At 32.3% G+C, this 22,725-nt stretch overlaps 3 protein-coding genes across 3 annotated transcripts; 2 read left to right on the top strand and 1 right to left on the bottom strand.

Moving 5' to 3' along the window:
* The first annotated feature begins 184 nt into the window (after positions 1-184).
* Positions 185-3,414, top strand: LOC124844787 (Protein kinase superfamily protein). The gene is made up of 6 exons (XM_047321794.2): positions 185-604; positions 787-956; positions 1,030-1,368; positions 1,865-2,119; positions 2,222-2,355; positions 3,016-3,414. Exons 2-6 carry the CDS (start codon positions 821-823, stop codon positions 3,214-3,216), a joined length of 1,065 nt encoding a protein of 354 aa, XP_047177750.1. The 5' UTR covers positions 185-604; positions 787-820; the 3' UTR covers positions 3,217-3,414.
* Positions 3,415-3,703: 289 nt separating this feature from the next.
* FAP3 (Chalcone-flavanone isomerase family protein) lies at positions 3,704-6,652 on the bottom strand. Its single transcript, XM_047321795.2, has 5 exons — positions 6,369-6,652; positions 5,411-5,512; positions 4,889-5,044; positions 4,585-4,799; positions 3,704-4,108 (listed from the first exon to the last, which is right to left on the bottom strand). Exons 1-5 carry the CDS (start codon positions 6,580-6,582, stop codon positions 3,950-3,952), a joined length of 846 nt encoding a protein of 281 aa, XP_047177751.1. The 5' UTR covers positions 6,583-6,652; the 3' UTR covers positions 3,704-3,949.
* Positions 6,653-13,031: 6,379 nt separating this feature from the next.
* On the top strand, positions 13,032-14,255 carry LOC124844781 (Carbohydrate-binding X8 domain superfamily protein). Its single transcript, XM_047321787.2, has 4 exons — positions 13,032-13,210; positions 13,323-13,351; positions 13,459-13,693; positions 14,070-14,255. Exons 1-4 carry the CDS (start codon positions 13,159-13,161, stop codon positions 14,093-14,095), a joined length of 342 nt encoding a protein of 113 aa, XP_047177743.1. The 5' UTR covers positions 13,032-13,158; the 3' UTR covers positions 14,096-14,255.
* Positions 14,256-22,725: the final 8,470 nt, after the last annotated feature.

The following is a 22,725-nucleotide window of genomic DNA, read 5'->3' as shown; positions in this document are numbered from 1 at the left end:
GTGTTCTAGTAATGATTATACCATAATCAATCCCTTGAGATTGTGTTCTCACACAATAATACATACAATTTTGACAGATTTTATCCTCTTACCTATGCTTTCCATGAAAAATATATGCTAAATAGGTGTCATGACTCATCTCATCACAACCATCGAGCTCACAATATATTGTTTAGACAAGAGAGAACATAATGATGGACACACAAAATTAGGTGGGTTCTTCGTGTGAAACTTTATAATCAGATATACCTTATTTTCAAAAGGGTGTTTGATACTTTTTATTTTTCCTCTTACCATCATCATCATCATCTTCACTTTCATCTTCATCTTCAGTGATCTTCCTTTCTTGGTTAAATTTAGGCTCCACCATTCTAGGATGTAATATGGCTTGTGAGGAAATAACTCTGAACTTTCCTTGCTTGTTTCTCTCCTCTGAACATTCTGAACTGTTACAGTATACAACTCTGCGAAACTCTGGCTCGTCCAGTGTGTGAAGATGGAAGCTATGTTCATCTTCAGCAGCAGTCACAATACCAGAAATTGAAGATTTGAAGTGATTCTTCAAAGAAAACAGAATACTACAAAATATTACCCCAGAATTGCTGTGAGATTTCCTCCTCTATACACATGAGATTTGTTTCATTTACGAAAAAAATGCTAGTTCTGCATATTTTATGCTGCAACTTTTCAACTTGTCCTCATATGCCAAATTCTGCAAATTAGCAATGACAAATCCTGAACTAATCTTTGGCATTAATTGCCTATTCTGATTTTCTACATCCTCAGGTTCTTAAAATTTAATCAGAAGCTTATTGCATAAATGAGGAAGGCATTGATTATAGCCTGTTCCATAACCATATGCTTCATCGCTTTTGTGATATCCAAGATCGTTATTTCAGTTCTCCTCTACAAAAGATGGAGAAGAAAACAGATGATCCATGAAGAAGGTTATCCAGGTATGGAGGAAAAAGGGGATGTTTTCTGCTTTAGTTTTTGCAGACAAAAATCTGAATTGATTGCATAATACAGGAGGAAAGATAGTTATATTTAGGTCCTCAGTGCTTAAATCTCTCACAGCTGATGCGATCTTAAAGAAGACACAGAAACTGAGCAACAAGGACATCATTGGATCAGGTGGTTATGGTGTGGTCTATGGACTAAAACTAGATGAATCCACAGCCTTGGCAGTAAAAAGACTAAACCGTGGAACTGCAGAAAGAGATAAAGGCTTTGAGAGAGAGTTGCAAGCAATGGCAGACATAAAACACCGCAACATTGTGACCCTTCATGGATATTACACTGCACAACACTACAATCTTCTCATATATGAGCTAATGCCCAATGGAAGTTTGGACTCCTTTTTGCATGGTACGCATTTGTTTCTTTCTAACATTATACTGAGACATTAGGTAGAAGTCAAATAGAAGGAATTTATGGAATGAACAATTTTTTATGCATTATAGATTTTACTATTGACTCTCTTTTATTCTCATATTTTCTCTAACAGTATTCTTAGTTAAAATTCAAGACTAGGATGGAATGGTTTAGCTCATCTGTTACTAAGTAGTATTGGAATCTAAGTGTGAGTCTAAGTCTCACATTAGATAGAAATAAGAAAGAAGAAGATAAAAAATCCATCAACTCATTGCCTTAAGGTTTTGGATAGAGAGTGATGTCAATTCTTATATGGTTGGGCTCATATCTCATTGATGTTTGTATCTCTCCGGTGAACCTTTTCCTCGACAGACCCAACAAGTAGTATATCACGATTGAGGAAGCACAAGTCTCTTATGTTGTTTTATGATTTTGGAATGTTGTGATAATTGAGCATAGTTTTCTAATTGCAAAGTCCAAAGTAATGCAGGAAGATGGAGAGACAGGAAGGTTTTGGATTGGCCAACCAGATATAGAATAGCTGCAGGTGCAGCTAGAGGAATATCATATCTTCATCATGATTGCATCCCTCACATTATCCACAGAGACATCAAGTCAAGTAACATATTGTTGGATGAAAATATGGATGCTCGAGTTTCTGATTTTGGATTAGCCACTTTGATGCAACCAAATAAAACTCATGTCTCAACATTTGTGGCCGGAACTTTTGGATACTTGGCACCTGGTATAGACTGAAGCAAGCCAAACATAGTTTTTACATTTTAAACTACCTGTGTTTCAAATTCATTATGTTTTTTTTACCTGCTTGATTATTGTTTGCATGCAGAATATTTTGATACTGGAAGAGCAACACTCAAAGGGGATGTTTACAGCTTTGGAGTTGTTTTACTGGAGCTTTTAACTGGGAAGAAACCCAGTGATGAAGCATTTATGGAAGAGGGAACAATGCTTGTCACATGGGTAAGAAAAAAATTCTTATATATTTCCTTCTATGAATTTATTCATCAAACTATATAGCTCTTAATTTTTTAATTAAGTATCATATTTACTTTTAGCTCTATCATTGTGAAACTAGTATCAGGCAAAGCATATTTTTCCATTTAAATTTGAAAACAAGAAATTATATGCTTTAAGAAATGAACTTTAAGTCTAACTCAATCTCATACAACATGCATGTAAGGTAAGGTTTGCCTCCACTTATATACTTTAAATTGGTTTTATTTTTAGTTGACGTGAAATTTCCAACAATGTGAAGATTAAAATCACAAAAAAATTATAAGAAAATTGGAGCTTTGTTTGAAGCATTGGCCTTGAGTATGAATTGCATTAATCTATCGAAAAGTTGAAATCATAAATATATAAAGGTGATAGCATTATCTATTGTGTAACTGTAACTGAAAGAACAACATAAATAACATATAATCCATTTTACTTGCTTTTATTCATACCTTTATTACCAAGGACTTATAAAACACATTCTATTAAATATTAAAAGGGGATGTAATTCTTATGTTAGCTACCAAGTTTAATTAGAAGAGTAATTTGAAGATCATATTAAATTCAACCCAATTTTGGAATGAGTACTTACTTTCGAGAAAATCATTATTATTATTGAAACAGGTGAAGGCTGTTGTTCGACAGAAGAAGGAGGAGTTCGCCCTTGATAGTAGCTTAGGAACTTGTTCAATGGAAGAGGTAAATAAGGTGTTCAGCATTGCAATGATGTGTCTTGAACCAGATCCTTTGAATAGGCCAACCATGGCTGATGTTGTCAAAATGCTTGACAAAACAGAAGTAGATAAACTTGTTACAGAATCCTGATTTTTATATTAAAACCATCACTCTGAACTGTGGTGTTTCTGGAAAACCATCTTACAAGCGCTGGAGGTGCTAGACTACATGTTAGATGTTGCTTGGGAGTGTCATGCTCAAGAGAGAGAGGGAATGGAGGACCATAAAAGAAAATGTATAAGTATTGAATTTTGATAGAAAAAAAAATTGATTAACCGTTATTAAGAAGTGTATTTAAGTCTAACTCAACTCTACAAAACCGACTTATAAGATAAAGGTTGCACCCACTTGTATACTATAAATTAGTTTTATCTCTTATCAATGCAAAACTTCCAATAATCATAAGATATAAACAGGGCCAGCTGCTGCCTGTCAACTTCAACAAAATTGTTGTAATTATTCATGGATCTAATGATTTTAATATTCAGCGTGATATGATTAAATTTCAATCCACCAAGTTGAGTGTGTCAGGACTAAGACCAAGTAGAAGATATAACTTTGGTGAGAGAAGAAAATGTATGATGAAGTGTTTCCTAGGAAAAATAGTATATCAGAATTGATTTAAAGAGTATATAGTAATGGCAAAACAATTTATTTTAAAAGACTAGAGATAACCACCGGAACTAAGTAACAGCTTCCATGTGTAACTAGACATACATCAGTAGAACATGAAGCATACTTACTCAGACATCAGTAGAATATGGGTTACAGCAATAATTTAAGGATTGATGCATGGAACTTTCTCAATAGACACAAAACTTTTCTATTTGAGTACTTTTGACAAGCCTTCAGCCACTGAAGATTTCAAGGAGTGAGAAACAGGATTATCTCCAAGGAATACATTAAAAAGGGCAGAAGCCACATTTGCAGATTCAATTGTAGCATCTACAGTAGATGGAAACCCGTTTGGGGAGACAGAAACCTGAAATATCAATGGACTTAGTTAGAACATTTTAGACAGAAAAGGTAAATGAAGAAAAAAAAGGTTAAATCTGTTTTTTAGTTCTTAGACTTTGATGCGAAATTGAAATTCATTGATGTCCCAAACTTTAATACATCTTGATTTTCAAACTTTAAAAATAAATAAATATAATTCTTTTAACTTAATAATATTGTTTTTATGTCCTAAACCGTGTTTCAAGTTGGTATTTAAGCTTGAATGTGTCAAATGGTTTGAAATGTCATTTAACACTTAAAAAGAAAGCTGATGCAGTTGAATTAAAAGGACTATATCTATTCAATTTTAAAGTTTAGGGAGTAAAATATATCAAAGTTTGGGATATAGATAAATTCTAATTTCACGTATAAGTTTAAAAACTAAAAACATATTTAACCTAAAAAATAATACATAATTTGTTTAAAGAATATGTCACAGGACAAATATGAAAGTAGGATTACAAGCAATTTGGTGGGATTCAACCAAGTCAGAAGTATGAAAGTTCCTTTCTTAAGAGGGCGATCTAGAAAGACACCACGGAAAGTGGTCAAAGCAGTTTCATCTACAGATGTGGATGCTGGAATTTTTGGAGCTATGGCATCACTTAATGCATCCCAAAATGTTTGACCATCAACATCTCTCACAAGAATAATTTGCAATGATTTCTCAAAGGAAGCTGCGATCATATAAAGGCATGTATTATGGACTTATTCACTGTATGACTCAGCATTGCAGAATCAAATAAATGATTATGAAGTTATTTACATTGGAAAATGGTCTGGAACAAGGAAGAATTCCCCTGAATAGCATCTTTTGATAGCCCTTTCCAAGCATTCAATTCAGGAGTAATAGATTGATCTAGATACAAACCTGCAGCATAGACCTTAACACCAATAATTGCAAAAACTTTCTCTCTGTATCCTGAAATAAGTGTTGTTATCCATCAAAGTTTATAACATTGGAAATAAAAGCATAACTACATTATTGAAACTTAATAAATTTCATTGATCTCAGGGTGGCAACAGTTATAAGTTCAGTATATAAGTAGATGCAAACCTCACGAAACATATTATAGTTTCGAACATATCAACCTTTTCTAACATGCTCAGAGAATTTTTGTCTTTTTCTATTCAAAAAGTCTTGATACTATGACATGACTTTTGCTATAATATATATCCTTGCATATTAACATATCAAATTAGGGATGTAGTTGTATCCTATTTTCATACGTCAAGAACATTTTAATCTTTTCTCTTCCAAAAGTCATGTGGTACTATAACAACTAACCAGCTCCAAACAAAGTTAATGAATTTGAGCAACCCGGAAAATTCAAACATGTCTGGAATTTCACTTTTGTTGCTGGCTCCTCCACGTATTCAGCATTTGCAGCTTCAGTGATCAATTACCAAAATTAAATAAATTAGTCATCAGTTGAATAATAGGCAAGCCAATCAAAATAGGTGAAATACAAAGATGAACTATAGATTATGATACCATTTCAGATTTCATATTAAAACCAGTTGAAATTAAGTGAAGTTGTTTGATAGATATCTGTATAAGTTAAAGAGGAATCATTTATGCCAGCTGACAAACAGGTAATTCTTTTAATGTATTTTCATTATCATCAAAACATGTAAACAAAAATGCTATGCCTATATATATATATATATACACACGAGTATCAATTATCAATTTAGAACTTTTGGTATGTTGACAGGTACAAAGAAGCCAGCAAAAAAATACTGCAGAACATCACAATAAGTTCCACTGTAACCATGTCACCTCCAATTGAATATGCAAAAGCATTATTCTCTATTAAACAAGTTACCCGGCAGGACTCAAAATTAACATTTAGTGTAAATTTAAAACAAAACAAAACAATAAACACATATTCTATGGCAACATCAATCTAACTTTCAGGGTATGGAATATTAAGAAGTGGATTTTTAAACTCAATCCTACAAAACCAGGTTTGCACCCACTTATAATTTTTATCTCTACTAACTTTCGTGGGATTTCCAACATAGAATATCTCTACAACCTTAAAGTTTGTTCCCCAGTCTGCATTGTTCATTTTCGAAGAAAGTGCCAAGTGCATTCCAAGAAGAAATAGAATAAGAAAGAAACCAGGCAACACAACACGGCATACAATACAAATTGGCATTAAAAAAGAGAGTGGTGAAGAGAATTGAAAAAGGAAAAGTAAAGCTGAAAAAACTGAGTGGGAGTGACCACAGAATCTAACCTGAAGATGAAGCAGCTTGTGCAAGGAAAAGGGGTTGTCTTCTACTGCTGTGTGAGGAGAAATGCATAGGGGTGGATGATAAGAGTGAGAAAGAGTGGCCATGGTTGCTCAATGGCAATGTTGAATTTGAGACTCCTCTGTGAACAAAAGTTCTTGTGGGGTGCGTGGATGGTGAAAAGCATAGTGCTGTGGAAGCTGCTACAGCTCCAAGCATCTTTTTAAGGTTGGATTGTGTTGTGTATATTCAACCACGATGTTTGGTAATAAAATATTTGAAAGGATTAATAATATATGTATATACTAAGATCAAAGCAATCTGAACTGAACAGAAGTACTCTCACTTCGGTTTTTCCGCCGACATAATCTAACCGTCATCTTGTTGGAGTGATTTTCTTTTTACTTGTGTTGAAGTGAACTAAAAAGGAATTAAAATACACGTATTGAGATTTATATGGACTTATTTTAAGTAAAAAATAGATAACATTTTTATAATTACAGAAAATAAATAAATAATTAAACTACTTCATTACTTTTATCATCTTATCTAAAATATATATCCATTAATTTTGATACATTATTTTTAAATTTGACCAAACATATAAAGCATTTATTTTCAATCTTATTATTTTTCATTTTATAATTTTAATTTTTATACATTGAAATATGTAAAACTGAAAAAACAAGTTGCTCGGGACCATTTAAAAGAAAATATTTAAAAAATAATTATAATTTTCAATGTTTACAAAATACTTATTTCTAAAATTTAAGTTGCATAAATATAATTAATTCAATTTGTATATATATTTATTTACGTGTTAATTTAATACATATGTTTTGATCAAATAGTATTATTTTTCTAATCGTTTCAAATTATAATAATTATTTTTAAAAACAAAAATGTCATATAAGATTAGATTTGTCAATTTAGCTAGGATTTGGCCTAGCATATCGGGTTGGGTCAAAAAGCTCATAAAATTAGAAAAATCTTTTATTAAAAAGGTTTACTAGACTCCAAATTTTTTTATTGTTGCATAAGCTAATGAATAACTCATTAGCTTGTATAATTGTGAATTTTATTTATCTGTTGGAACTAGGAATTTCAGGTTACGGGAGAAATCATGTATTGATAATGAATGGACGTAAGGTAAGATCGTGTAAGTGACAATATGCATAGATCAAATACATCAATGATTTTGGTAAAAATGTGTCAAATTCACTATTACATCTTAGAATTCTTCAATGCAGGAACTCAATTTGAAATTTTAATTTAGTGGGTTCTTTGTAAAAACACTCATTAATTTTTGCTGTGACGTCACATCCCAAAAATTATAATATGAAGCTACATTAACGAAACATCGCATAATAATAAGATAAAAGTTACTTACAGTTATCCTAAAATAACTATAAATTTAAAACTTTACAAAATATGATTAATTTTGATACAAAACATACGAACAAACCGAACGATCATACAAGCGATGTATAAACCGAACGGTCATAAACTAAGAGATTTGAGGCTCCTCGCTCATCACATGCTCCACAGAACACTCTTCACACTCTGCTCACACCCACAGGGTGATCATTGCAAAGGAAAAAGCGAACAGACAAACAAGACAAGACAGAAAAGAAGGGTAAGCTAGTATAATTTAATTAATCATGCTAACATACAATTTAGACAAACATATAATACAATCATACACATACAGATATCATATAAGCATGTTATGACCGACTAACCGTCCAAACAAGTATGAATATGAGCTATGACCGTTCATGCACTCGTGGGAGGTAACCTGGAAACCCAAGCTGCCACACGAGGTCAACCCTTCATCCCTCATTGTAGCTGGAAACCCAAGCTACCACATGAGTTTAGTCCGTTAGCTGGAAACCCAAGCTATCACGCGATCAGGCCTCCTGCTATTCTCATCACATGTCTCATCATTCTCTACTTGAAACTCGGTGACCATTAGAATGTCAGGATGAACACCAAGACTAAGCTTCCCTTATTCATACTTTTACCACATTGAAACCAACCACCGAGACATTTCTCCTTGGAATTCTCTTTCACATCCATATTACAAATATCACATCATACTTTCACTTTGACACCATTATGTTAATGCATACATAAACCATCAAAACCACTGGAATAAATATAAATATAGGCCGAACAAAAATCACCAAACACATAGGAACAATACCGAACACCCTGTGAATATTGGAGACCGAACAGTTTCTCACTACCTAAATAACATGACCGAACAGTCCATAACAGGTACGGCTGAAGAGATGGTCGAACGCTATTTAGAAACCGACCACTATAAGATATCGAGTACAACAACATGACCAAATACTACAACCAGGCCAAGAACTAAGTTAGATCTAACGCTTATGGCTTAGACCGAACACTTATAGTTTAAGCTGAGCACCTATAGTTTAAGCCGAACCCTATAGCTTAGGTCGAACACCCATAGCTTAGGCCGAACACTAAGATATAACCAAACAGTCATTAACGGGTAAGACCCATAAGAGCCTGAACATAGTTATAAGACCGATTACTAGTACGAGACCGAGTATTACGAAGACACTGAGTGCTAGTATATAACCGAACACTATTGAAACTGAGTGATAGTACAACCGAGCACTACTGAGACCAAGTGCTAGTACATGACCGAGCGGTCATTAACAGGTAAGGCTTATAACTGACCGAACGTAGTTAAGACCGAAGGCTATGACTAGACTCAACTCTAAATTCAATTGAATAATGGCACAATACCGATCGGTCATTAACTGAAGATCCATAATAAAAGAACTCAGTTAAGACCGATTACCAAAGAAAGCCGACCGGTCAATGAAGGACCCTCAACGAACTGCATAATTTTGCAGAATGACTGCAGAATTATGATCAACACCAAATCCTTACTAATTCCCTATATTATTCCCAACTTCTAATCCTCCAAACTTGTATCATCCATATCTATTTGCATTAATTAAGAGTATCTAAGCCTTTCTAACATCATTAAGAGAGTTTCATCTCAGATTTGAGAGTCACTTCTGTAGAATTATGAACTAAGGACCGAACATCAAATTTTCTAGTTTTGGTACAATTTGAGTGACTTAAGGGTTCTAACATGTCTTAAATAACTTACCCAGATTTTCCATACAAACCAAACTCACAACAGACAAAAATTCCCTATTTTCACTACCACACTTCCTCTCAATTCACTCAACCAATGAACCAGAATTATGCAGAAAGACATTCAACATGAACACAGCACACACCAACAATGTCGAACACACAACCATTGAATTTCACATACATGAAGAACCATCAAGTAGTATTTTCATACATAGTAAATCATAATTAAATTAACTAACTTCCCTTACCTCTTTGACCGAACAGAACAACATTTATCTTTTTCAGAAATTGCTTTCACACTAGAAAATCCTAAGAACACCTATAGTTCACCGATTGGTGAGGAAAGACCACCCAATGGACCAAAATGAAGTTAGAAAGGAGAAGAGAAGGTTGAAGAACACGGGCAACCAATAGGGCTACCTTGCATGTGACAAAATTTTCCAGATTTTCACAAAAACTCAAGAAACGAAACTTACCCGTTCAAAACACAAGTTTGATCGGTGAATGAGGAAGTCTTGACACCAGGATGACTTAGGCACAATCTGATTGTAGATCAGATGAGGTGAGATGAGAGATTTTTAGAGAGAAGGAGAAGAAAAGAGAACAGAGCTTTGAAGAGTGATAATGGTTTCTCAGATAATGAAACAAACTTTGAATTCAACATTTATATATATCAACATTATTTTATTATTAAATGTTCGGTTCCATTATTTGTTGCCACTTGTTCACTTCCAAGGCTGACTCCTCTCAGTCTTTACATGAGACACCTATCCCCTCTATAAACTGAATTTTCTGGGCTCTTACAAAAGAACTCAACTTGAATTCTTAACTAAGTCTTAATGGATGTCATCTTTGTCTCTGTTCACATTAGAATCCTAGTTGCATATATAAGCAACGTAGAGAGTTTGCCCCCATGAAAAGTTAAGAAAGACCAATCTCAACAAGCCAAGATTTATAATGAAATGATTTTACTTAGTGACAAGTTTACTTAAAATCAAACCTGAATCCTAATTTCATGGGAGAAAAAGTTTGATGATATAATTACCATTAACATGAGCCTTGTACTTTGTTTTCTCAAGCCATAATACATAGTTATATGTGTAGTTGTCATTCCCAGGGTGGCTTGCTTCCCTTTCTTCCAAATTTGTGTATTACTTTCATAAAAAACTTGATGATTTTGTAAGGTTACTAGGATAAATGTTAATGCCTCTTCTACGTAATTATTGCATGAATTATCATAATAACCGCTCTAAATTGCATAATCAAGCTTAAGAGACTGAAACAGGCTTATTCTTCACTCCTCAATTCTCACAGCCTTTGCTTGTGGCCAAAAAAGGGAAATTTCTAAATCTTGAATGGCCTTTGTGCTGAAATGTTATCATTAGTAAAACTTTCTAATTTCTTAATAGTAATTTACAATCCATAGTTATCATTTCAACTTCTCCACCTTCAAAACACTTTGTAGACTTGGTTTCTTATCATTGGATGGATTAGTAAAACCCTTTAACATATGTAAGTCTTTTTGCAACTTGTGCCCCCACACAAAGATACTACTAAATAATTGTTATTATATCAGCAACCAAAGGTTCAATGCTGCTTCATCAAGAAATACACAAAAACATAGAGCAATGGCATTGAACCTTAAATGGAATTTTAGACACTCAAAATTAAGTTATGTGATTGAATCCTAATGTTTGCATTAACTATGCCATAAATACTTATAACCATATATATATATATATATATATATATATATATATATATATATAAATAGGCCTTTACCATTGATTAAGGAATTCGGTGGACACCAAAATCACATAGAAATGTAACTTTTTTTATGATAATGATTATGATGGCAACCCCATTTATTTGTGAAGTAAATGACAGATTATAGGGGTTGCTAAACAAATCTAAATACAGATGTGTGTAGCACTATCTACTATAGAGGCGAAGATCATTGTCATTATTGAAGCATACAAGGAGTTGATATAACTAAAGAAATTTGTCCAGGAGTTTGGTTTTGTGTAGGATAATTATCCATTGTTTATTGATAGTATGGGTTTTATCCATCTTGATAAATAATTCAACTTTTCATTTTAGGTCCAAACATATTGATGAAGACATCACCGGATATGCGATGCTTATATTGTTAGAGTTGACTAAACTTCATATTGATGATATTAGTGTTGATATGATGACTAAAGCATTGGCAAGAGGAAAATTTGATGCTTGTTGTAAGATCGCCATTTTGACGATTATCTCTACATAGTTGTCAAGGGAAGACTTGTTGGGTGTCAGGCTTCCTTCCTATATGGACAAAAGACTCAAAATTTAATAAAGTCTACTATGTCTCACTTAACCTAGTGGAGAGAGGGCTGGAAAGTAAGAAAGACAAAAAAAAAAGATGAGTTATAATTCACTTAGAGCACCATCACATTGAGAGAGAGCAAGAGGGAAAAGTATTCATGATTTCAAAGAGTAGCAATGGTAAAATTGATATTGCATATTCGTTCAACATTGGATTGGGCTGAAAATTTTGATAACAAGTTCAAAATATCTTGTTCTTTATTTTAATTGGTTGGATTGTTGATATGAGGTTTAAGTTAGAAGATACTTAGTTGGCACTGCAACAATGTATTTAGTTTTTTTTTTTATTTGTTAGTTGTATTGTTTTTGTTCTTTATTTTTTAGTTGTATTGTTTTACTATCTTACTAGTATTAATACTATCTTATAGAGTTGATTAATATTTATTTGTATTTTTTGTTGATCATAATGGAGTTAATGTTTTAGTTTGGATGACTTGTAATTTTTATCTTTGTTTTTGAGGAATTTTCCATATTAAAAATCTTGATGTTTTTGTCTGTGATTTTGATGATTTATTGTTATTGGTTTATTCTTCATGTATTCTTTTAGTTGTGGGAGAATTATATTCGCTACATGCTCTAATATTTTAGTTGTATTATTGTTTTCGTGTCAAAATCATATGCTAATCTTGTTATTATTCTAGTTTAAGTCTTAAATGTGGGTTGAGATATGTTACCAGAGATAACACCAAACCAGTGTAATGATACAAAATAATACAAATATTTTCAGTACAAATATTTGTTTTTCTTTTTATTTTTTATTTTACTATATTATATAACCTATAAATCTATTTATTCAGTGTTAATGAAATTTTGTATTATGGGAAATATTTTACTTAGGAAAAAGAAGAAGAAAGATAGATAATAGCGTCAGAAGGATAGAGAACTTGTAGCAGAAAGTGAGCCCACAATCCATAAACGAGTAAAAAAAGTGGGGTCATTGGTTTCCACACAACGGTTCTTTCTGCAATAATGGTACTATTATTATTATATATCCGATGCGAAAACTGGAGCCAACAGTGACTAAGCACAGACTCACATCACATCACATCACGTGCAACTACTCTTTTCACTGTGACATAACACTTCCCCACAACGTCTTTCTATCTTCCATTGCTGCTAATGTAGCCGTTATTATGATCTCACCTCAGTTTTTCACCCACCACCTTTTCCCTTTTAAAAACACATTACCCTTTTCTCTCACCCTAATCACGTCACACTCTTCATTAGCCCTCGTTCTGCTCTCACAGCACTGTTCAGTTCAGAGTACTTGTACAACTAACAACCATGGAAAATGTGCCTCTCCTCCTTATCCTCCTGTTCCTCTCTCTCTCACCAGGTATGTGTCAGATGCCATTAACTTTTGCTTTGCTCCACTGTAGCATTCTGAACTCATCTACATTGCTCTCATTTTTTCTCTTGGTTCCTTGTTTTCGTATGTTCTTGTGCAGGACGGAATCTGATCATGGGTAATGAGCAGGTTAGTTGGCTAGAACCTGTTCTTTCAAATGCAGTTGAAAAAGGGTTGTAAATTGTATTTGTATATAATATTGTTGCTGGAATTAATCGATTGTTTTGGAATCACAGAAAACTTGGTGTGTGGCAAAGCCTTCATCAGATCAGGCTACCCTTTTGTCCAACCTCAATTTTGCCTGTTCTCAAGTCGATTGCAGGATTCTACAGAAAGGGTGTCCCTGCTTTTACCCTGACAATCTCATGAACCATGCTTCCATAGCCATGAATCTCTATTACCAATCTAAGGGAAGAAACCACTGGAATTGTGATTTCAGAGCCTCTGCCCTCGTCTCTCTCACTGATCCAAGTATGTTACTCCACAACAGAACAAAATTTCCATGTTAAAAATTTATCTCAATAATATGTGATAAAGATTGCATCAGTCAGACTTACAAGATAAAACATTAACTTTATTTATAATATCTACATTTTCTCAGATTACTCAATTTCTTGTATTGAATTCCTAACTGCTTTTATGAACATAGACCAGAAAATGTTGTTTGTTCTGTTTTTCAACAACAATTAAAAGTTAAACTCAATAATTTATGCAGAAAAAGTTTACATTATACTGATCTCAATTCTGTTAAAATTTGATCTGAGTAATCTTTTGAAGTTATTGGGTTATTATAGGACTAGAACATATAAACTTCAATGTTCTCATGTTTTGTGATGTTAAATTGCAGGTTATGGAAACTGCATTTACGCATAGAAGGCAAACTAGTGGAGTATATAAATTGAAGTACTATCTGCAACAATGTAGGCAAAATTGGTGTGTACTTTGTAATAGTATTAGGTTGCCATTGTCAACCCATAATATAAATGTATGCCGCATAACACGTAATCAAAATTTCACCTTTCTTATCATAGAATCATCAGCAACCTCTTATAGATTGTTTAGATGAAAATTTTTAGATAATTCACTTTTATATTGAATTTGAAATATCTTATAATAAAATATCTTTTTTGATAAGAAATTACAAAAATTAGTATGATTAAAATTAGCCTAAACTTTATATGCATAAAACATGATAACATATGGTATGAAACGTATTTTAAACTTTGGAATGAAGAAAACAGTGCAAAAATATAAAACACTAAATGCACACAAGGTGTTTGTTAAAGTATTCTAATAATCATGAATATGCAAATACAATACAACAGCTGTAGACATGTTTTAATCACTTAAACTAAGCACAAAGTACATTAAGAACTAGGTTATAACATTTGAAACTCAAAATTATATATGATACCAAAATCACATAACTGAAAACATATATAATATATTTATGTAGTTGTTTTATTTAATATTAATTATGAAATGTTTTAATTGGGAGAGTGATTTTAGTAATCGAGGATGTTACACAATTACTTTATTTAATCAAGAAAATTGAAATGTGAAATATTTTAATTACTATGTGTAAACAAAATATTTAAAAAAAATTAGGGTTAAATATGTTTTTCGTCCCTTAAGTATCACACGATTTTGGGTTTAGTCCCTACTCGAAACTTTGATGGTTTTTAGTTCTCATAGTTTTGAAACTCTTACTATTAGTCCTTAAAATTGGACAGCGTTAACTTTTAGTAGATGTGGCAAACGGCGAGGCCACGTCTTATGTCAGCTTGCCTCTTCACTCTCTGCCACATTGCTTTTCTTTTTATCTGGCCAATAAGAATCTGACACGTGGCCAGGTAAAAAGAAAAACAACGTGGCAGAGAGTGAAGAGGCAAGCTGGCATAAGACGTGGCCTTGCCGTTTGCCACATCTACTAAAAGTTAACGCCGTCCAATTTTAAGGACTAATAGTAAGAATTTCAAAACTATGAGGACTAAAAACCATTAAAGTTTCGAGTAGGGACTAAACCCAAAATCGTGTGATACTTAAGGGACGAAAAACATATTTAACCCAAAAAAATATTTCGAGTATGACGTGGTTCATTTTATGTAGATCTTAGGTAGAAATTGAATTCATAATATTAACTCTCATAATATTTACCTATATAACTATACTAAAGGCATAATAAACTTCATTTCACATAACCGTCCAAATAATAAGGAAAGGAAAATATAATACATTTCGCTAAACAAATTAAATGTAGGATGTAAACATGAAACAATAAAAGCTATTGTGTAAACAAATGTTGTGAAGGGAAGAAAAGATATTCATGACTTAGCAACTTGGAGTCCATTAAAAATTTTCATGATAGTTACATATATTATGAGGGTCAAAGATTTTTGGATTAATACCTTTTTATTTTCGTCAACTTTATTCGATGTGAGATTCATTTTATTTGAATGTTCAATGTAATCCACAATTTCGTGATTTATGTTCAATTTGGTCCATTTTGTTAACGATGTTTAAATTCTTAACAACAAAATGTTCACAACACCAATTAGTGAATTACATGACAGTTATTGACTGACGTGGCTAGGACCAGAGTTGACTAAGGATGATCGCGTTAATGAGGGCTTGACATGTGGCAACCCCTTTCTTCACTCAAAAATTAGGGTTTCAGATTTGCATCTGTAGATTGGGGAAAATCTTGCTCTAATGCCGTCACTCGAGGAATAGGGTTTCTCCTTCACGACGGTATTGGTGAACTTTGTGATAATTAGTTTGCTTTTAAGTTTTTCTCCTACATGTGAATGAAGAAGGTGGGTGGAGAATCTTGCAGAGATGCGTTGGTACGACAGTTGAAGATGATTGCATGATTCGGCTTTGTGTTTCTACGATTTGGGTTTTGCTCGCTAGAGGTTGGCGATGATGTTGGTGGTTGTTCACCGTTGCAGCGCGAATCGCGCTTCTGGTTTGAAGGAGATTTTTGGTTCTCTGGGTTCTGATCTTCTGTGTTTCAAGTTGATGGTGGTTGGTGGAGAATGAAGAAGCTTCACGACGACGTTTGCTTAAAGGCACGAGGAACTTACGATTCAATTTCGCGATGCTTATGGCGGAGCATTTGGAATAGCGACAAAGGTAGTGGAGGATGTTTTGGTGGTCGTGGCGGTGCAAGATTGGTGGTGGTCTGGAAAGTCCTTCGCGTGACAACGATCACTAGGGTTAGGTGGTGGTTAGGGTTTCTGTGTAGGCGGAATTAGGGTTTCTGGAGGTAGGAGATGATGACATGTCAAGGATTATGTGTCCAAGTCAGCCAATAATTGTCATGTAATTCATTGATTGGTGCTGTGGACATTTTTCCATTAATAATTTAAACATCATCACCAAAAAGGACCACATTGAGCATAAATTACGAAATTAGGGATTACATTGAACATTAAAAAAAATGAATCCCACATCGAACAAAGTTGACGAAAATAGGGACCAACAATAATATTAAGCCTATAATATTTTTCTAGGTCAAGTTTTTTTTCTAGGTCAAGTTTTTTTTCTAGGTCAAGTTTTTTTTTTCAGAATTCTTAATCTGAAAGAAGACTTTCTTTTTTTTTTTTATTAATTTGATGATCATAACCCATAATATTTTTGTGGGTATTGTGATTTTATGTACTTTTAGACAATATTTATTTCTATTCATGAAAACTTATTGGAAAAGAAAATACAAATACAACTTAAATATATATATATATATATATATTATAATTTAAGTCTTTAATAAATTTGTGAATTGAGTTCTTAATATTTTTTATAGTTTATTGACTACTCAATAAATTATATTTTTCAATTAAGTATCTAACGTTTAATTTTTTTAACCATGATCTTTTTTTAGAAAACAATTAACTTAAGTGTTATCAACCATCTCAATGTTACTTGAAGAGAATTTTTACATTCAATATTGCATGAAGTGCATTTAAAATACCTTTACATTTATGCTTCTTAGATGAAGAAGATGAAGCAATTTAAGTTCAAAAGCTTTGAGCAATAAAAAAAAGGATTTGCAACAACTCTTTCTTCCAAGCTCTATATAAAGTTATATATATGCATAACGACTAAGTTGGATAACCAATCGATAGCATTATCGTCGAGTCCAATTACTTCAACTGATCAGTCTTGCTAAAGACAATATTAGGAGATAATATGCAAATCACCACACTAAACAAGGTTATGATGTTATTGGGCAATGATTAGGCTCTGATAAAGGTAAAAGCCAATCAACGGCCTTATAAAGAAGATGTGTAGGTAAAGTATTTAATACTTTCAAACCAACTGCATTTATTGTACTAGACTATACCGAACAATTATTTATGCGTTGGAGCATCTCTTGTATGGAACCTACCAAAAGGACAAAGTGAGAACGAATGGAATGTCAGTGAAGAAGAACGATCAGCGCACAGTGAACAATCAAATAACTTTGAGGATTATGGGTAGTCTAGTCCTACAAGAACATTTTGGCACCCACCCTAGGGTAAAACGTTTAATCCCAATGGTGACTACAAGAAACATGACAAATAATGAAGTGGTAGTAGAATAAATAGAGGAGCAATTGGATCCCATGGAAATGGTGCAAGAGCTTATAAGAGAATTGGAAACGTGGAAAAAGAAAAGTGTTGAGGACTTAAATGCCTTCCCAGTAAAAAAACGCTCAAATGAGGTAGCAGATAGATAACCTAGGGAAATTGTTGTCCAAAATCATACAACAAGGGTCCATAGAACAAGTGATATGATCATACATAAGTCAAGAATGAAGAGTTTAAATAGTGACAAGAAGCATAAAAAAATATCATAGGTTTTCTTAGGCTTGTATTTTTCCTATTCTAGTTTCTAGTTTCTTTCTCTTAAATTGGTTGTAAAATAGCTTATATATTCTTCTTTTCTTTAAGGTGCAAGCAATGTGGGACTTCACATAGCTTGGACCTAAAAGAAAAAAGAATAGGTAAGTCTATTCTCCTTTTAGTTGCTTGTATTGCAAGTTATCTCATGTACATTTTTAGTTTTGATCTTTAAACTAGTTAGGTAGCTTATATACCCTTAGGAGGTTGTAGAATTAAGAGATGTGGGCTTAAAGCAACCTTGAGAGTTGTTATCTAGACTTATAGGCATCCATGTCCCACATCCTTTCTTTTCTCCACCTACTTCATCTCCTAGTGTTATATAAGCAACCTATGGTCTCCTTTGTACACACACCTTGAACACCTTCAAATTTGAATATAAAGAGTGATTTGCATTCAATTGCATTACTTCTTTGAGATAGAATTAAAATGCATTCAAATGCGTCATATGTGAAGAGGTGTAGGCGATGCCTAGAACACGAAAATATAAAGAGTGTCTTGGTAGGTCAATAGTCGCCAGCCCTTAACGTAATCTAATGAGCCAGATCTCATGATGTTTCAAATCCTTTTTACAAAAGGAAATGACATGATTTTTTAGGTGCTACAACCTTCATAACTGGATGGACGATGCTTCTCATTCCAAGGCCCATGAGGGGATTGAACATTTCAATGGCTCGCCTATAGCAAAGGAGGTGTTGGCTACTACAAGTTGAAAAGGCCTCATTCCCATTCTTCCATGCTCAGGCTTAGGGACTAGTGTACATACTGACTAAGTTAGGTGGTCGATTGATACTCGATAACATTATCATTAAGTTTGACTACTTCAATTGATTGGTCCCGTTAAAGACAACATTGGGAGATAATATGCTAATCACCACATTAAACAAGGTTAGGAAGTTATTGGGCCATGATTAGGCTCTCCAAAAGGTAAAAGCCCATCAAATGCCCTATAAATAAGATATGTAGGTAAAACATTTAATACTTTCGAACCACCTACATTTATGGTTATAAGATTAAGGGTCCTATAAATAAGATATTTAGGTAAAACATTTAATACTTTTGAACCACCTACATTTATGGATCTGGGATTGATTGTGGAACTGAGCAGAGAGAACCTAGGACGAGTAGGAAGATACGCTAGGCGGGTTCTGACCAAATAGAGCACAGAGCCAACGAGTCTTTAAGTGGGCAAACAACGTCATGAGTCTAAGGGCGAGATCAAGCTTGAAAGGAATGGACATGTGTAGGCTTAATGGTGAACGCAAACCCCCCTGCTTATAGATGTACTCGACTATACCAAACACTTACTTGAGCGTCAGAGTGTGTATTATAGGTAACTAACCGAATAAAAAAAAGGAGAATGATCAGAACTCTAGTGAATAAGAACAATCGGTGAATAATGAACAATAGGAGAACTTTTAGGATTAAGGCTAGTCTTAGTCCTACAATAACATTATCCTTTGAAGAAGAGAAAAAATGTTTCAAAGTGTAAAAATGTTACCAAAATCCTTTTGTGACCTTAAGAGCTTTATGAAAGAACATTGTTGTGTTTACACTCTCTACTAAGCAAACTTTTGTTATCTTTGCTATCACATCTTTACTCAAGCTTTGTTTGTATAGCCATGAATGGTTACTCCCCGAAAAATACTTATTGTCTTAGCTTTGAGTAATTATTTTCCAAACAATACTTTGCATTATTAGGGAATGACTATATTCCAAACAATACTTAATAGGTTAGTCAGAAGTGGTTGAGATTAAAAAAATACTTAGTTTTGTAGTTAGAAGTGGTTTTTAGTTAGGAGTTCTTAAGCATTTAATTAATACTTGGATTATTAGCTAGGAGTCTCCATCAATGATTTACAGGTCATATGTTTGTTAACTAAAAGAGGTGTTATGTCTTAAGATGATACAAGATGAGATTCACTATTTTACGTTGCCACAAATAAGTACAATGTTCTATTAATAAGCAAAACTTACAAGTTTTTATTAATTTATAAGATTATTTGTGAGCAAAGGTTCCTCCTTGGTCAAGTATCTTTTAACTCTTGTTGAGAAAAAAATCAGGATTGTATGAGGTTGTTGAACTATGTAGAAGTGACAAATTATCCCTTTAAAGATCTTTTGATGTTGATGTTTCTTGTGTGATAGTATTGGTGGTAAAATGGAAGAACATTCTTTGCAAAACATAGTATAAGCATTTAGGAGTCATGAATGTCATATGAAATGCTAAAGTCAATATATTATCATTTGTCTTCAATTAGACAAATATAAGATTGTAAGATGTTTTGTTTGTTGGCATCAAATGAAGAACTTATGTTTGTTTAGATATGATACTTAAAGATATTTTCATACTTGTAATATATTATTGTAAAAACATCTAATCAAAATTACATAGGGTAAAATTATATTTATTGATCATTTCCTTAACACTCACCTTAAATATAAAGAAAATTAAATGTAGCATCTCAAAGATCTTGATTAAGGTGTTTCTTGGTTTAAGGAAATTTTAATATTTTTTACCATTTATAAATATTATAAAGTATTAATAAGTTAAATTCTCTTAAACTCAACCTATTCTTCTAATATCCTTAAGTGATGTGGAGAACACCCTATAAAGAATAATTTAATGAATGATATACAAAACTAAATGAGTAACATAAGTATATATATGTTCATTTTGAAGATGTTCCATATAGTGTTTGACGATAAGGCTCTTCTAGTTGGATGATATAGATACTTCTATTATTCCATCAACGAAGTGATGTCAACAAACTTTCTATGGCCAAAATGGTATGGATGAATGCATGATACTAAGTTTTTATTTTGTGATTGTTATCCACTTTGTACCCTCTTGAAATAAGGGTAGACAGAGATTTATTATAAATCTTGAAAGTTTTTTCACCATTATCGTTGGTTTAAATAATTATTTTAATTATTTTTTAAGGTTTTAATGCATCTAATATATCTCAAGTTTTATGAAATGTTTTTTTTACTTTGTTTTAATTTTGAAAACAAGGTAAATGAACGTATAATAGAGTAAGAGTAAGAAAACCATAATTAATAAAAAAAGCTTAAATAAATTAACAATAATTTGATCTTTATATTTTAAAAAAATATTTCTCCTCTCATTTATAAAAAAAAAAAAAACACACACACACATATATATATATATATATATATATATATATATATATATATATATATATATATATATATATATATATATATATATATATATATATATTAAAATAAGAAATAAACATTAAATACTAAAATTATAGGATATCTTACTGAGTAATTTTAGACTATCAATTATACAAGACTTTGAGTTGACTATGACTCTACTTTATTATGTGTCATTAAATTTTTTATAATAGATTTCAGCTCTTTTTCTGTGTTATTTGCTGAGAGCAATATTTGTTCCATCCTTATATGTGATCACCTATATTTTTATATATATTTTTTATAATATAATTCATGTGATGTGATAACAAAATAATTTATTAATTTTGGAATATACTAACTCATAGTGATGCATAGCATCAATTTTATTTTTTATATTTTTAAAACAAGATATAAACAAGCTCTATTTCTTTCTTTGGCTAGTTCGAGATTGAGATGGTTATAAAGGCTACTGCAATTTCGGAAGGATTTTTGTCCAATTCCGTTTTAGAATATCGACAAACAATGTATCTGTTACTGCAAGTGAGATTAGTTTGGCAGAAATGAACAACAATCGTTCGAATATTGTCATAGAATTTCATGTGATTGGTTGTAATATTCGTTACCACACGCTAACATTTGGACACCGTATTTTCTTCGAAAATATCACCTTCAAAGGAAATATGGCAACGTGGCCCTATCCACCAAACTCAAATTACGTTCATGGCTGCTTTAATTTTTCATAAATGTTCTTGTTTTTCTCTGGCTCTTGTTTCAACACATCCAACAATAACTTTTATAGGATAGTAATTAATGTTAGAGACGTGTCTTCATAAAAACTTTCTTAAAAGTAATGTAGGTTTTTGTTAAACAAATTTAAAAATATTTGTACATAATTTAACATTAATTAAATAATAACAATAATAATGATATTAAATAATCAAATTAATTAATATTTAAAAGTTTGTGTGGACAATATAATTTAAAATCAATAAATAAATTCTTTTCTAAAGTCAAACTTTCAACTTTTTATTACAAAAAAATATAACTCAAATTACATTATCTCTGATGTAAAATATGGATGGTTTTTATGTACAAAAAAGTTCTTCATATACACCTAATGGTACATTGTAATCTATAACCATTGCAACCATAATATTCTATTTTTGAATACATTTTTGTTAAATGTTTTTACTTTTAATTTTAAATAAGTAATTATCATAAGATAATTTATTTTAAGGAAATGCACAGTGAAATACTTTGCTTGAATAATAGAATTATTATTATTATTATTTGTAAAAACGATGGACATTAGAAAGACATTTTGACTCTTTCACCCATGTTTAGAGTTCACACAAAACAAGGTGATGTCTTAAGGAAGCAGCATGAGTCACAGATTTCACTCTCATAGCTTTCTCTCTCCAACTGATAAGAGACGTAGTCCCATGTGGGTTCTTA

This window comes from Vigna umbellata, chromosome 3 (assembly GCF_029865625.1).
Source record: "Vigna umbellata cultivar VRB3 chromosome 3, Vumbellata_1.0, whole genome shotgun sequence".
NCBI classification, from domain to species: domain Eukaryota; kingdom Viridiplantae; phylum Streptophyta; class Magnoliopsida; order Fabales; family Fabaceae; genus Vigna; species Vigna umbellata.
Note: the sequence above shows the minus strand (reverse complement) of the source record. Positions and strands in the feature narration are given on the sequence as shown.

What these genes read in the sequence shown, in the direction of transcription:
- FAP3 (XM_047321795.2), bottom strand. Translation starts at nt 6,582, where the DNA reads ATGCTTGGAGCTGTAGCAGCTTCCACAGCACTATGCTTTTCACCATCC. An exon ending in ACAAGCTGCTTCATCTTCAG is followed by an intron (nt 5,513 to 6,368) that starts GTTAGATTCTGT and finishes TGATCACTGAAG; the next exon opens with CTGCAAATGCTGAATACGTG. An exon ending in GTTCCAGACCATTTTCCAAT is followed by an intron (nt 4,800 to 4,888) that starts GTAAATAACTTC and finishes ATATGATCGCAG; the next exon opens with CTTCCTTTGAGAAATCATTG.
- LOC124844787 (XM_047321794.2), top strand. Translation starts at nt 821, where the DNA reads ATGAGGAAGGCATTGATTATAGCCTGTTCCATAACCATATGCTTCATC. An exon ending in TTTGGACTCCTTTTTGCATG is followed by an intron (nt 1,369 to 1,864) that starts GTACGCATTTGT and finishes AAAGTAATGCAG; the next exon opens with GAAGATGGAGAGACAGGAAG. An exon ending in TTTTGGATACTTGGCACCTG is followed by an intron (nt 2,120 to 2,221) that starts GTATAGACTGAA and finishes GTTTGCATGCAG; the next exon opens with AATATTTTGATACTGGAAGA.
- LOC124844781 (XM_047321787.2), top strand. Translation starts at nt 13,159, where the DNA reads ATGGAAAATGTGCCTCTCCTCCTTATCCTCCTGTTCCTCTCTCTCTCA. An exon ending in GTTCCTCTCTCTCTCACCAG is followed by an intron (nt 13,211 to 13,322) that starts GTATGTGTCAGA and finishes GTTCTTGTGCAG; the next exon opens with GACGGAATCTGATCATGGGT. An exon ending in CGTCTCTCTCACTGATCCAA is followed by an intron (nt 13,694 to 14,069) that starts GTATGTTACTCC and finishes GTTAAATTGCAG; the next exon opens with GTTATGGAAACTGCATTTAC.